This window comes from Pteropus medius, unplaced genomic scaffold (genome assembly GCF_902729225.1).
Source record: "Pteropus medius unplaced genomic scaffold, Ma_sr-lr_union100, whole genome shotgun sequence".
NCBI lineage: Eukaryota > Metazoa > Chordata > Mammalia > Chiroptera > Pteropodidae > Pteropus > Pteropus medius.
This window is the reverse complement of record NW_024352839.1, coordinates 633,871-648,145: the sequence shown is the minus strand read 5'-3', so window position 1 is coordinate 648,145 and position 14,275 is coordinate 633,871. Positions and strand designations below refer to the sequence as shown.

General features: G+C 48.7%; 1 protein-coding gene across 3 annotated transcripts; it reads left to right on the top strand.

Moving 5' to 3' along the window:
- Positions 1-274: 274 nt before the first annotated feature.
- APLP1 (amyloid beta precursor like protein 1) lies at positions 275-9,921 on the top strand. Of its 3 annotated transcripts, none has more exons than XM_039850047.1 (17): positions 275-521; positions 1,428-1,571; positions 2,401-2,533; positions 2,739-2,851; positions 3,080-3,213; positions 3,353-3,537; positions 4,005-4,135; positions 4,492-4,566; positions 5,434-5,592; positions 5,670-5,798; positions 6,682-6,781; positions 7,523-7,630; positions 7,840-7,914; positions 8,103-8,170; positions 8,415-8,477; positions 8,609-8,752; positions 8,868-9,921. In XM_039850047.1, exons 1-17 carry the CDS (start codon positions 375-377, stop codon positions 8,964-8,966), a joined length of 2,007 nt encoding a protein of 668 aa, XP_039705981.1. In that variant the 5' UTR covers positions 275-374; the 3' UTR covers positions 8,967-9,921. The 3 variants fall into 3 exon arrangements, with proteins under 3 accessions (XP_039705981.1, XP_039705982.1, XP_039705983.1); XM_039850048.1 differs by having other exon boundaries at positions 295-521; positions 7,888-7,914; positions 8,868-9,312; XM_039850049.1 differs by having other exon boundaries at positions 301-521; positions 7,891-7,914; positions 8,868-9,319.
- Positions 9,922-14,275: the final 4,354 nt, after the last annotated feature.

The following is a 14,275-nucleotide window of genomic DNA, read 5'->3' as shown; positions in this document are numbered from 1 at the left end:
AGGAAGGAGAAAGCTGGGGGTTAGGGTTCTGAGGGAGGACACAAAATCCACGACCGCGGAGCCTATGACCCAGACTCCTGGCTAGGTAGGCCCTAGCGTGGGGTTGGACACCTGGAATCTCAAGGGGGCGGGGGCTTGACGTAGGCCCCCCACCCGGGTTTCCCGAGCTGCTCCACTCTGCGCTGAGCTGCCACGCTATTGTCCTGACCAGATAGGCGGGGCTGGTACGGGGCGGGGCTGGCGGCGCCGGCGCAGCCCGGGGGCGGTGGGAGGAGGCGGCGGCGGCGGCGGTGGCGCTGGGAGCTCTTGTCACCGCTGGGGCCGGGCAGAGCAGGGCGGGAGTGCAAGGGACTTGAGGGCGCGAGGGCCCAGACATGGGGCACGCCAGCCCCGCCACGCGCGGCCTGGGCCGCTGCCGGGGCCTGCCGCCGCCACCGCTGTTGCTGCCACTATTGCTGCTGCTTCTGCGCGCGCAGCTCGCCGTCGGGAACCTGGCCGGTGGGAGCCCCGGTGCGGCCGAGGTGAGGCCCGGCCGGGTCCTGGGGAATGGGGGAAGGGAAGGGACCCAGCCTCTGAACCCCAGCGCGGACATGTCCAGGGCAGAAAGTGCAGCCTTTCCAGCCAGGTGACCGGCCCCCCAGGCTCCCCTAATGGCACTAGGCATTCATGAACCCAGGAATCCAGGCCCCAGCTCCCCATCATCAGTTGTCCCAGGCCCCTCAACCCCCAGCTTAGAACCTGGCTTTTCCAGAGCCCCGGGTCCCAGAAGTCTAGTCCCCTCAGACCCTCTAGACCTAAGCGACTCAGCCCTAGCCCCTTCCCACCTGAACATGGGACACACCAGGCAGTAAGGCACTTGATCCAAGAATCCGGGCCTTTTGCATCCTCTGGACCCATATGAGGAGCCCCTCAGCCACTCAGGACCCAGAAGTCAAGGCCTCCAGCCACCGCCCCCCGATCTTGAATATTGCTTTCCAGTCCTAAGGACTTCGTGTCCTGGCTTGCAGGGCCCTGACGCCAGGCCTTGTCTGCCGTCCTTGCACCCAAGAATGGGAGCCTGAGCTAAGTATGGAGGGAGGAGGGGCCAGAACGCCTGGGTTCTGACCGCCTCCCCCGCAATTCAGGTTTAACCCCTTCGGGCTCCAGTGCGGCTGCGCCGGGGTAGGGGCGGAGCCTGTCTCCGCCGCAACAAAGCCGAGAGAGTCCTGGGGGACCTGGGTCGCCATAGCAACATAAGAGCTGGGGCGCCCCCGCCCTGTGGGAGCTGTTTCCCAGGGAACCGTACCTCTACGAGGGCGGGTGCGCGGTGCTTGGTGAAGGGGGCTGGTTATGGGGGTCTAAACATGAGTCCCAGGGAGCAAAGGACCGAGGGACCAGCATGACAACGTCTACCGGGCCCTCACTGACCTCTCCACCTCTACACCCAGGCCCCAGGGTCGGCTCAGGTGGCTGGACTATGCGGGCGCCTAACCCTTCATCGGGACCTGCGCACCGGCCGCTGGGAACCAGACCGACAGCGCTCGCAAGGCTGTCTCCGGGACCCGCAACGCGTGTTAGAGTACTGCAGACAGGTGGGCGGAACCTAGAGATGGGCGTAGTCAGCGGGAAAGCCGGTTCAAGATGAGGCCGAGTCGCCCCTGGGAAAGCTAGATGTGCAAAAGGCCAAGGAGATGAGGGCTCTAAGAAGGCTTAGGAAGCTATGGGAGGTGGCTAACAGAGGCAAAGTTAGGATAGAGCAGGACCTGTTTTTGAGGAACTAGGTTGGGAAAGCAGAGAACCGTGCAAAGTCTACCTAAGAAAGGTATCCATCCGGTGAAGTGAAGGAGTTTAGCAAGTGGTGGGCGCCTTAAAAAGTAGAAGTATTGGTGAGTGTGGCCAAAGGAGAGGCGGACCAAGGCAAAAAGACCTTTGGGCCAGAAAGGTAGGAAAAGGGGTGGAACCCAAAGAGAGTGGAAAGCTAGGAGGCGTGGCTTTGAAAAGGCCGGCCTAATACAAAAAGAAGGGACACCTACTGAAAATCCAAACAGGGAAATAAGCGAGGCTTAAGGGTTGGTGGAATCTATGGAGAGATAAACTTGATTGGGGAAGGGGGCGAAAGTGACTAGGAGTACATGGGTTTAGAGGAATTGAGCTTATGGGCATCTGGAGGGACCTTTGTAAAGAAACTGGACAGGCAAAGGGGAGGGGCCTAAGGATTGCGGGGCTTTTAAGAAAAGTTACTAGGGGACGTAGCCAATGGTTATGTGGGACTTAGATATCTAAGACCGGTTCTTTGTACAAGCAGGGCCTAAGGAGAGGGCCCTTTGACCATTGGAGCCTTGAAAAGGGGCGTGTCCCGTAGAGAAGTGCAGCTGGTAGGGGCGGGGCAGTGGGTTGATCGCCCCCACCCGGTGTCCCTAGGTGTACCCGGAACTGCAGATTGCACGTGTGGAACAGGCGACGCAGGCCATCCCTATGGAGAGCTGGTGCGGGGGTGCCCGGGGTGGCCGTTGTACCCACCCCCACCACCAGGTTGTGCCTTTCCGCTGCCTGCGTGAGTCACAGGCTGGGAGAGGGGAAGGGCGGTGGGGACTCTCCGAGGCGCGAGATTCTGGGCCCTAGTCTCAAGGCTCACATTAGGGACCTGGATGCTTAGGTCCTGAATGGGGCAGAGCAGCCTCTGAGGGTAAAAAATATGGAGGATGGGGCTAGTGGCTGTGGGAGGGTCTCACTCTGGTGCCCCTCCCCCTATTCCTTAGCGGGTGAATTCGTGAGCGAAGCCCTGCTGGTGCCCGAAGGCTGCCGGTTCTTGCACCAGGAGCACATGGACCAGTGTGAGAGTTCGACCCGGAGGCATCAGGAAGCACAGGAGGTCAGAACCCTGGCCCATCCATCCTCACCCCCCAGAACCCAGGAGTCCAGTCCCCTAACATCCTCCTCCAGGATCCAAGAGTCTGGGCCTCATCCCCCTCTCCCCACCAGGACAGAATCAGGAATCCTGGCTCACATTCCCATCAGCCCCCAAGACTCAGGCATTCAGGCTCCCCCTTTACCCGCTCCTACCCCACAGTCCTGGCATCTGGGCCCACTCTTCCCACAGGCCTGCAGCTCCCAGGGCCTCATCCTGCATGGCTCGGGCATGCTTTTGCCCTGTGGCACGGATCGGTTCCGAGGTGTGGAGTATGTGTGCTGCCCCCCTCCAGTGACCCCCGACCCATCTGGGACAGCAGTTGGGTGAGTGGGAGGGAATCTTCCATTCCCATCCCAAGGCTCCTGATGGGAGGGAATCTTCCATGCCCATCCCAAGGCAGGAGATGGAAGCCTGGGGGCCTGGGTCCAGGTTCTCATCGTCTCGGGTCTTCTGCACATTCAGTGACCCCTCCACCCGGTCCTGGCCCCTGGGAGGCAAAGTAGAAGGGGGTGAGGACAAGGAAGAAGAGGAACCCTTCCTACAACCAGTAGACGATTACTTTGTGGAGCCTCCACAGGCTGAAGAGGAAGAAGAGGAGGAAAGAGTCCCACCTTCAAGCCCTCATCCCCCTGCAGGGGTCAGCAAAGGTGAGGCCATTTGTGAATCCCTAGTCTCCTTAACCCTGGAGGGAAGACAATTTGAGGGAGCCTTGGTATAGGAGCATCTTTGGGAGGGACCTGTAGGACAGAGGTCTGATTGGGGGAAATGGAAGGGACGAGAGTAGCTTTCGATAATGTAGAGATGGACGGGCTGGCCTGTGAAGAATGCAAAGGGTGAGGGTGTTTGGGGGTACTTGGAAGTGAAGGAGCCATTTGGTAGATCTTAGGGATTATTTTGGGAAAGCTTGGAAGATGCTGCAATGGGTTCCTAAGCTTTGCAAGAACAAGCCCAGTCTAGAATTACACTTTTTATGATAGTAGGCAGCAGCTATGGCTAAAGTGGACACCAGTGAACTTAGTGGTCTCCAGCGCACTCTAGGAAGTGTAGTTCTCCAGGTAGGAAAGGTGACCTGGAGATGGGCTTCAAGCTGGCCCCCCGATTCCTGGCCTTGCAGCAACTCCTACCCCAAGGCCCACAGATGGTGTGGATGTATACTTTGGCATGCCTGGAGAAATCAGTGAGCACGAGGGGTTCCTGCGGGCCAAGATGGACTTGGAGGAGCGAAGGATGCGCCAGATTAATGAGGTGATGATACTGGGGTCCTCAGGATCCCCCACAACACAGAGCTTCCTAAATACCAGTAAATTCCTCAGGGACAAGTTGGAACTACCTTCAAAGTCTCCCCAGGTTCCCATCAACCCCCAGCCCTCAACACTACCCCTAAGATAACTAGGGATTTCTGACCCATAGAATCCCATTGAAATGCCACCAGATTCTAAGGAAACTGATACATGATACTCTTTCTTGAATTCTCTCTTGGGAACCCAAGAGCCAGTAGGATTTAAGGGATTTGGAGCCTCCAAAGTCTTGAAGAAGGATTGGGGGACTCATTGGTTGGAGCGGGGTGGATTCTAGGATCCTAAAGTTCTCCCTGCTCCCAGGTGATGCGTGAATGGGCCATGGCGGACAACCAGTCCAAGAACCTGCCTAAAGCGGACAGACAGGCCCTGAATGAGGTACAACAACCTCCTGTGGATCCTACTCACTCATCTCATCCACTATCTGGGGCACATCCAGTCTCCGCCTGGCTCAGGTCTTGTCCTGGCCTCATTCAGTTCTACACCTTCCTACATATATCAGCTTCTCCTGGCCCTTCCCCTACATTTGACTCTGTCCCTCTTGGCCTATGTCAGACCTGACATTTCTCTCCTCCTCAGATTGGCTATGTTTTGCCCTGTCTTAACTTGATCCTTACCTCTGTGGGTTGGGTCTAGAGTCTTCTCCCTAGCTGAGCCCCCTGCAGATATAGCCAGGTCCTTCTGAGCCTCTCTTAGAAGCATTCCTGTCCCAGTTAGGCCCCACTCCCTGACTTTGGTCCTGCCCACTAATCTCACTTTTACTCAGTTCCTCCTTAGTAGGCCCAGCCTTATGATTCTCCATTCCACCTCTCTCAGCCCTACCCCCTGTAGACCCCTCAGGTTAGCCCTATTCTCTGACTCTTGTTCCGCCCACCCCATCCTCATTTAGGCACAGCCTGTCTCCAGTTGGCCCTGCCCAGGCCTAGAGACCTACCTCTCCTATAATACTTGCTCCCTTTCACGTTAACACAGGCCAGCTCTGTTCCTAGATTGTTTCTACCCAGTACAGTTTATACCCCCAGCTTGGCTCCCAATAGGCCTAGTCCTGACCCCACTCTACCAGGCCCTGTAGCCCCACCCCTTTCAGTCAGTCTCCTGTGACCTACTCCCAGGTTGACTCTGTTCAGACCTAGACCCACTGCACCCATCCTGCTTGGTCCTATAGCCCTGCCTTTCCAGAATGCCATTGACTCAGGCTTTTGCCCATCTTCGCGTCTCCTAATCTTGTGCCCACCCCCTCACCAGCACTTCCAGTCTATTCTGCAGACCCTGGAGGAACAAGTGTCTGGTGAGCGACAGCGCCTGGTGGAGACCCACGCCACCCGAGTCATTGCCCTTATCAACGACCAGCGCCGAGCTGCCTTGGAAGGTTTCCTGGCAGCACTGCAGGGGGATCCACCTCAGGTGTGAAAGCTGTGGGGGCAAAGGGCAGAGGTTGAAAAGGGCAGGACGGACCTGGGCAGCCTTTATCCCTTCCACAGCCAGAGCGCGTCCTGCTGGCCCTGAGGCGCTACCTGCGTGCAGAGCAGAAGGAGCAAAGGCACACGCTGCGACACTACCAGCACGTGGCTGCTGTGGATCCTGAGAAGGCCCAGCAGATGCGCTTCCAGGTGCTCAGATTTTTCCAGCTTCCCAAAACCCTGCCATCCCTTAGACCCGTCCCCTAGACCCCATCCCTCAGACTCTCCTCTTGTCCCTTATACCCTCTTTCTGTCCCTTGGACCTCTTTCCTATCCCTGCAATCCTCATTTTATGTCTTGGGACCTTTTCCAGTCCCTAGGATCCCTACTTCCTGACCCTGGAACACTGTCCCTGACAGTGTCTTTGACACCCTTCTTGTCCCTTGGATTTCTATTTAGTTTTCCAGAAACACCCTCCTCAGTTCTCTTTTCTCCTTAATCCCACTTGTTTTCTCCCTAATCCCACAGAACCCCTGTTCTGTGCCTTCAGATCCTAATTTCTGTTTCTGGATGTTCTCTTCCCGTCCATGAATACTCCATTCTATGCTCTTGAGCTCCAAGTCTTGCCCTTGAACCACATCATTTCTATATAACCCTCTAATCCTACTTCCTTTTCTGTAACCCCCTCAAACCTCGCTTTCTATTCTCAGACCCTACTTTCTGCCCTTCCTACCCACTTGCCTCCACTTCCTATCTTCCATACTATATTCCTCATATCTTATACTTAACATGTCTTCTGTATCCCACTTTTCCTAGCAACTGCTCCTTTCCCTTCTACCTTACTTCCTTTCCTAAGCCTCACACTTTCTGTCTTCTGTACATCTTTTTCTTTTCTTTGTATTCTGCTTCTCCTTCAATTTCCTCCGTCCTGTGGCCCAGTTCTTGGCCCTTGGCCCTGCTTTCTGACTATTGTATGTGCTACTTTTCCTTGGAGCCTATTGCCCTTCCTCCTCCACCCTCCTTCACCCTGCCTCAGTTTCCCCAGCTCTAACCTACATTGCCCAGTTCATCCTTCGTACTCACTCCCCCACAGGTGCAGACCCACCTTCAAGTAATTGAGGAAAGGATGAATCAGAGCCTGGGGCTGCTTGACCAGAACCCCCGCCTGGCTCAGGAGCTGCAGCCCCAGATCCGTGAGTGCATATAACCCCTACTTCCCATTCCAGGTCTGTAAGGGCAGATCCTGACCCCCAATCTTTAGTTATCTATTTCTGTGTAACAAACACCTAAACTTACTGGCTTGAATCAACCATCTTCTTTGCTCATGATTCTTCCATCTGATCTGGATTCTTTTGGGTGCTGCTTCTGCTGGTATTGCCAGTAGACAAGCATGCAGCTACATTCAGCTAGCAGATCAGGTAGGGGCTGGGACTTCGGCACAAATGGGCCTCTCTACCTCTCCATATAGGCTCAAAGCCTCTCTTCTCCAAGGAGCCTCTCCATGTCATCTCTCCACCCTAGTGGCTAGACTTCCTACATGGTGGTTCGGGTTCCCCTAACATGGAAGTGGAAGCTGCCAGGTCTTCTTAAGGCTTGGGCCCACATTCTCTTGGTTAAAGCAAGTCACAAACCCAGTTCAGATTCAAGGGGAGGGGCCTAAAACCTACCACAGCCCTCAGATCTATTGTGATATCCTATTGGATATCCCACACCTAACCCTAATTCTCCTGCTCCTTAGGAGGCCATTCTCTTGAAACTTCGATCTCCATCCTTCCTGCCGGGGGTGCCTCCAACCAGCTTCCCACTTTCCCAGATCACACTTATGGCTACCCCCAATCACTTTACTGTTAAGGTGCCATCCATTCATCCAGCGTGTGTGTGTGTGTAGTCCCTATGCTCAAGACCTCAACCACCTTTCTGCATATTCCCTTCAGAGGAATTCTTCCACTCTGAACACCTGAATCCCAGTGAATTGGAAGTCCCTAACCCCGGGGGCAACAGTGAGGGCAAGGGTGGGCTGCAGCCTCTGGATTCCAAAGATGGTGAGTTAACCCAAATATAGATAAACCCAGACTTTGGGTGACAGGCCCCGAATCTCATTTCTAATCCCCCAAAGTCTGGAGGTGTCTCAGGTACCACAGTGAGTGGGAGAGGATAGGGAGGAATGTCTAAGGTTGTGGAGGCCTCTGTAGGATCTTTGATCCTGCCTTGGCCTCTGGGATGGTGTCTCTCCACTGTTTCATCAATGAAGCCCTCTTCTCTTCACTGTTCTCCCTGCCTTGCCTCCTCTGGCTGCCAGCAGACACCCCCATGGGCCTTCCAAAAGGTGAGTATCTAACCGAGTAGACCCCAGCCCCCAAAACCTTTTGAGTCCCTGAGCCCAGAATGGAAAAGGGTTCATGGATTGGGAGCCCCAGACCTCCTGGGATGGAGACTGGTACCCCTCTGACGCCCTCCTCAGAGGGGGCAGCATCACTCTGGACTCTCAGGAATGAGCTAGGACTTGGGGGGTAGGGTCCACAGAACAAGATGCTGCACCTGGGAAAGAGAAGCTGTCCCCCCTGGAACAATATGAGCGGAAGGTAAGTTAGTCAGCCCTGTGGGCTCTTGAGGGAGGCCTGGGGAAGGGACCTGGACTCTAAGGTCTGAAGGAGGAGGGGAGGGTGCTAGGGGTTTGGATTCCTTGGCCTAAGGTAAGAGGGGACTGAGGACATGGATTTCAGGGTCCTAGGGAAGAAGAGGGCTGGGGGATGCCCTCTTCAGCCCTAGGGGAGGAGGAGACTGGGGCCCAGACTCCTGGGTCCCTGACACCTCCTGCTCCCCCAGGTAAATGTGTCTGTTCCAAGGGGTTTTCCTTTCCACTCATCGGAGATTCAGAGAGATGAGCTGGTAAGAGGAGGAATATTTTGGGGTCCTAGGGGGAGCGGTCAGAGGTCAGTGGCTAGGCTGTGACCCCCAAAGCAATACTGGGCCCTGGTGAGCCTCAAAGATGACTCCTGCCCCATCTCCTCTCCCTGCAGGCACCAGCTGGGACAGGTGTGTCCCGAGAGGCCGTGTCCGGTCTGCTGATCATGGGAGCAGGTGGGGGCTCCCTGATCGTCCTCTCCATGCTGCTCTTGCGCAGGAAGAAGCCCTATGGGGCTATCAGCCATGGAGTGGTGGAGGTGAGAGACATAAAGATGTGGGATAGGGAGGGGTTCCAGAGCTTGGGCATGGAGGAGCGGTAAGATCAGCGGTCAGGTCCCCATGCCCCACTACCCCTCCCCGTCCCTATTGCAGGTGGACCCCATGTTGACCCTGGAGGAGCAGCAGCTTCGTGAACTGCAGCGTCATGGCTATGAGAACCCAACTTACCGCTTCCTAGAGGAACGACCCTGAACCAGCCTCCTTCACCCCTTTAACTGAACCCAGATCTTCCCTCTTCCTGGAGCCCCAGAACCCCAACTCCCAGCCTAGGGAAGAGGTCTTGAAAAAGTTCATTTCACACCCTCATGAGGGGGCTGGAAATTCTTATTTCCCCTTTCCAATGCCCAATCCCATCCCTAGTAAATCCCCAGGTATTCCCAGTTGCCTCCCTGCTTGGGACCTCCTCACCTTAATTTATTTTGTAAGTTAATTTATTGTTCCTTAAGGTGACCACCAGCTTGGTCCCAGTGTCTGTCGTTCCCTAGAATTCACCTTCCCATATGTCCCCCCAATAACATCCCAATAAAGTCCTCTTCCCAACAGGCCATCCTGCATCTCTGTGGGGGAATAAGTGAGTAATCTAGCTCTATTCGCTAGTGTGCATCCCTGCCTAGGCCTCCTTCACCATTTTAAACAGTAGAAGGGATCTTTACAACTGGGCGGGGCCTTGTGGGGCCGGGCCCACAAACCCAGGATGGGCTCTTCAGGCCCACCCTGGAGCTTTCCGTGGTGCTGAATGGGCCACTACTCCTGGGCCTCTATCTGCTGGGTCACAGGGTGGACTCAGGAGATTGGTCTCTGACAAGTTTCCCCTGACACACACACACACACAGCATTCACCCACAACCTACAAGTCCAATGAGGGCCTGGGAATCTTGAACTGCTTTTCCCATTCCCAAGTCTTCATCCCTTCTTGACGAGGTGATAGGAATCCCACTGGGATGTGGGAATTCCAGTTATGTATCCCCGAGAAAGTTACGTGGTGTATGCAAGTGCCCCTTGGAATTTATACCCTCATATGTCCCATTTTGTGACATGTTACAGTTATTCCTCTACATATGCTGTTACCTGTCCCAAGAGGATTGTTATGAAGATTAAAAGGGTTATATTTGTGGAGTCATTAAAACTGTGCCTGACATTTTGCAAATATTTGTTGAATAAATTTTAAAACAGTATGGTAAGTATGGTATCAAACACTCATATGGCACTCACCCTGTACCAGGCACTGCTCTGAGGGCTTTATATGTATTGGCACACTTCATCATTACTTCTATCCATGAAATAGGTACTATGACTATTTTCATTTATAGATAAGGAAATAGAAGCAAGAAGTTACATCACGTTCCCAAAGTCACTATCCAGGTAAGGTCGGAGCTAGGAATCCAACCCAGGAAACCTGGCTCCAGCATGCATACTCTTGGCCGTTTTGCTAACCTGCTGCCTAATAATTTGTAGTTGCCCCATATGATGTTCAGGTTGTGCACTGCAAAATTCCAAGTGATACCATTCACCTCTTGGACATTGTAGATTTGCATTTTTACCACAACTTCCCAACAGATGTCAGTAATGTGCCATGATCCAGTGTCAGCATAGCACATAATTTTCTGGCAGATGGCCTAGGGCGGGAGCACCTATTTCTAATTCTCTCAAAGGACCTGTGAATTCACAGTGGCTCTTCATACTATATACATGTAAATGCTGGTCCTGTATATTAAATATAGACCTGGTAGGTATTAGAAGGAAGATGCCTACATGATTTAAGTTGGATACAATGCCACAGCTTCATTAACCCAGTTTGAAATATCATTCAATACTGATTATACCTTCAGTTGTCCACAGACAGCCCTAGCAGAAGTCAGTGACTAGTACCACAGGCAGGGGAAAAAACACCTTTGCAGTTTGACAGCCAAGGGTGATCAACAGGCAAATGGCATAAGGAGCTCCAAGCAGGTGGGATAGGAAACGAAAGGCCATTTTGCTCAATATGCTCAGTGCCTGATTCTTTAATAATGTTTACATTTTAATGGAAATCTTTGGAGTAATTAATTTTAAAACACTTATTATTGAAATTCCAGCAGGAAAAATAACTTTGCCATTGCTTATTTAATGCTCTTGTGCCCTAAGCCACCCTTCTTTTCTCATTGAAACAATTTATTAATTTTTTTTCAATAATGCAAAACTTCTTAGAGAAATTTTATCATGTTAGTGGGGTGAGTGTGTGTGTGTTGATACATGTTAGGATATACATCTTATATGTCAACAGACTCTAAGATGGCATCAATGATAGGAAATATCATTAGATTATCATTGGATTTTTTCAGCAGAAATCACATAAGCTAGGAGAGAGTAAAATAAAATATTCAAAATATTTAAAAAGAGAAAGCACCAGCCAAGAATAACATATCCAGCCAAGTTATCCATTAGATATGAAGGAGATATAAAGACTTATCCATACAAATAGAAGCTGAGGGAATTTGCCACCACAAGACCTGAATTATAAGAAATTCAGAAAGGTGCTCTTCTACCTGAAACAAAAAGACAAAGGTATACAAAACTGTAAGAGGACAGACAGACAAAAGGAAATTGCAACTCAATTTCAGAATAAATGTAATGGTGTAACATAAAGGTTAAAGGAGGTAAAAGCATTTTTAAAAAAGAAGACAACATCTATTGCAATTTGGAAATGAATGCACAGCATAAAATGAGAAAATTCGTGTCAACAAAAACATAAAAGGGGAAGGGGTAAAGGACTGAATGCGCACAGGTGAATGGAGATAAGATTTAATCAGAAGAAAAATGACTATTGAACATATCAATTTTTTTTTTGTATAAACCTAATAATAACCACTAAACAAAAATCTAGAACTGAGACACATAACATAAAAAATGGGGGGGGGAAATCATCAAATACCACCAAACTAAAATAATAGACAGAAACACAAGGACAAAGAAACAATGGAGACATGGAGCTACCAGAAAACAACAAATAAAATAGCTATAGGAAGTCCTCATGTACCAATAATTACCCTAAATCTAAATGGACCAAATTCACTAATTAAAAGGCACAGATTAGTGGCATAGATTAAAAAACAAAGTCCAAGTATATGCTGCCTTCAGGAGACATGTTTTAGCTGCAAAGACAAACAGACCAAAGTAAAGGAGTAGAAAATGATACTCCAAGCAAATGACATCCCGAGAAAAGTGGGTACAGTCATACTTAAATCAGACAAAATAGATTACAAGATAAAAAAGTTAACGAGACAAAAATGGATAGTTTATGATAAAGGGGGCAAGACATCAAGAAGACATAACATATTACCATATATGTACCCAACCTGGGAGCACTAAAATATATAAAGCAAGTATTAACAGAATTAAAGGGAGAAACTGACAAAAATACAAACATTGTAGGGGACCTAAATACCCCATTGACAGCTATGGATATATCATCCAAACAGAAAATCAGTAAAGAAATATCAGCATTAAATGACACATTAGACCAAACAGACATAATCAATATTTACAGAACTTTTCATCCCAAGCACCAGAATATACACGCTTGCCTAGCGCACATGGAACATTCTCAAGGATAGACCATATGTTGAAACACAAAACTAGCCTCCACAAATTTAAGAAGATTGAAATCTACCAAGCATATTCTCCAACCACAATGCTTGAAACTAGAAATCAACTACAAAAAACTAGAAAAACCACAATTTGTGGAGATTAAGCAACATGTTACTGAACAACTATGGGGTTAAAGAAGAAATAAGAGATCAAAAGATACATAGAGACAACTGAGAATGACAATAAGACATATCAAAATCTTTGGGATGCAGCAAAAGCGGTAATAAGAGGGACGTTTACAGCATTACAGGCCTATCTCAAGAAACAAGAAAAATCTCAAATAAACAACCTAATACTTCACCTTAAAGAAATAGAAAAAGAACAAACGAAGCCCAAACTCAGTAAAATGAAGGAAATAACAAAAATTAGAGCAGAATTAAATGAAATAGAGAACAAAAAATATAGAAAAAATTAATGCAACAAAGAGCTGGTTCTTTGAAAAGCTTAATAAAATTAACAAACATCTAGCTAGACTAAGGCAAAAAGAAAAGACTCAAACAAAAATAGGAATGAAAGAGAAATTACAACAGACACCACAGAAATACAAAGATCTATATACAAGAACACTTATAAAAGGCTATATGCCACCAAATTCAATCACCTACAAATAATGAACAAGTTCTTAGAAATATATGACTTTCTTAGACTTAATCATGAAGAACTGGAAAATCTAAATAGACGAATCAATAGTAAGGAAATTGAAACAGTCATCAAAAATCTCTCCAAAAGTAAAAGTGCAGGATTGGAAGGCTTCACTAGTGAATTCTACCAAACATTCAAAGATTTAATACCTGTCCTTCTCAAACTGTTCTAAAAAATGGAAGAGACAATAATTCCTAATTCATTTTATCAGGTCAACATTAGCCTGATACCAAACCTGGCAATAACAAAACAGTAAAAGAATATTAGAGACCAATATCTCTGATGAGTATAGATGTAAAAATCATAAACAAAATACTAGCAAATCCAATAAAACAATAAATCAAAAAGATAACACATCATGATCAAGTGGGGTTCATTCCAGGGGCACAAGGATGATTCGACATAAGCAAATGTGATACATCACATTAACAAAATAAAAGATAAAAACTGCATAATCATATCAAAAGATGCAAAAAAGAGCATTTGACAAGATATAAAATCCATTTATGATCAAAACACTCAATAAAATGGACACAGAAGGAAAGCACCTCAACACAATAAAGGCCATATATGACAAACCCTCAGTTCACATAATACTCAATAGTGAAAAACTGAAAGCTCTTTCTCTAAGATCAAGAACAAGATAAGGATGCCCAATCTCATCACTGTTACTCAACACAGTAGTGGAAGAATTAGCCAGAGCGATCAAGCAAGAGAAAGAAATAAAAGGCATCCAAATTGGGAACGTAGAGGTAAAATTGTCACTTTTTGTTGATGATATGATTCTTCATATAGAAAACCCTAAAGACTCCACCAAAAAAAAAAAACTATTAGAAACAATAAACAAGCACAGAAAAGTTGCAAGATACAAAATCAATGTACGAAAATCCATTGCATTCCTATATACTAACAATGAAATATCACAAAAAAAAAATGAAGAGAATAATTCCTTTTGCAATTGCAACAAAAAATAATAAAATACCTAGGAATCAACAAAAGATGTGAAGGGCCTATACACTGAAAACTACAAGACATTGTTTTAAGAAATGAAGAGACACAAAGAAATGGAAAGATATTCCATGTTCATGGATTGGAAGAATCAACATAGTTTAAAAGGTCATATTACCCAAAGCAACATTCAGATTTAATGCAATCTCCATAAAAATCCCAATGGCTTATTTCAAAAAAATAGAACAAAAAATCCATATCGGTATGGAACCACAAAAGACCCC

What these genes read in the sequence shown, in the direction of transcription:
- APLP1 (XM_039850047.1), top strand. Translation starts at nt 375, where the DNA reads ATGGGGCACGCCAGCCCCGCCACGCGCGGCCTGGGCCGCTGCCGGGGC. An exon ending in GGATGCGCCAGATTAATGAG is followed by an intron (nt 4,136 to 4,491) that starts GTGATGATACTG and finishes CCCTGCTCCCAG; the next exon opens with GTGATGCGTGAATGGGCCAT. An exon ending in AGATTCAGAGAGATGAGCTG is followed by an intron (nt 8,478 to 8,608) that starts GTAAGAGGAGGA and finishes CTCTCCCTGCAG; the next exon opens with GCACCAGCTGGGACAGGTGT.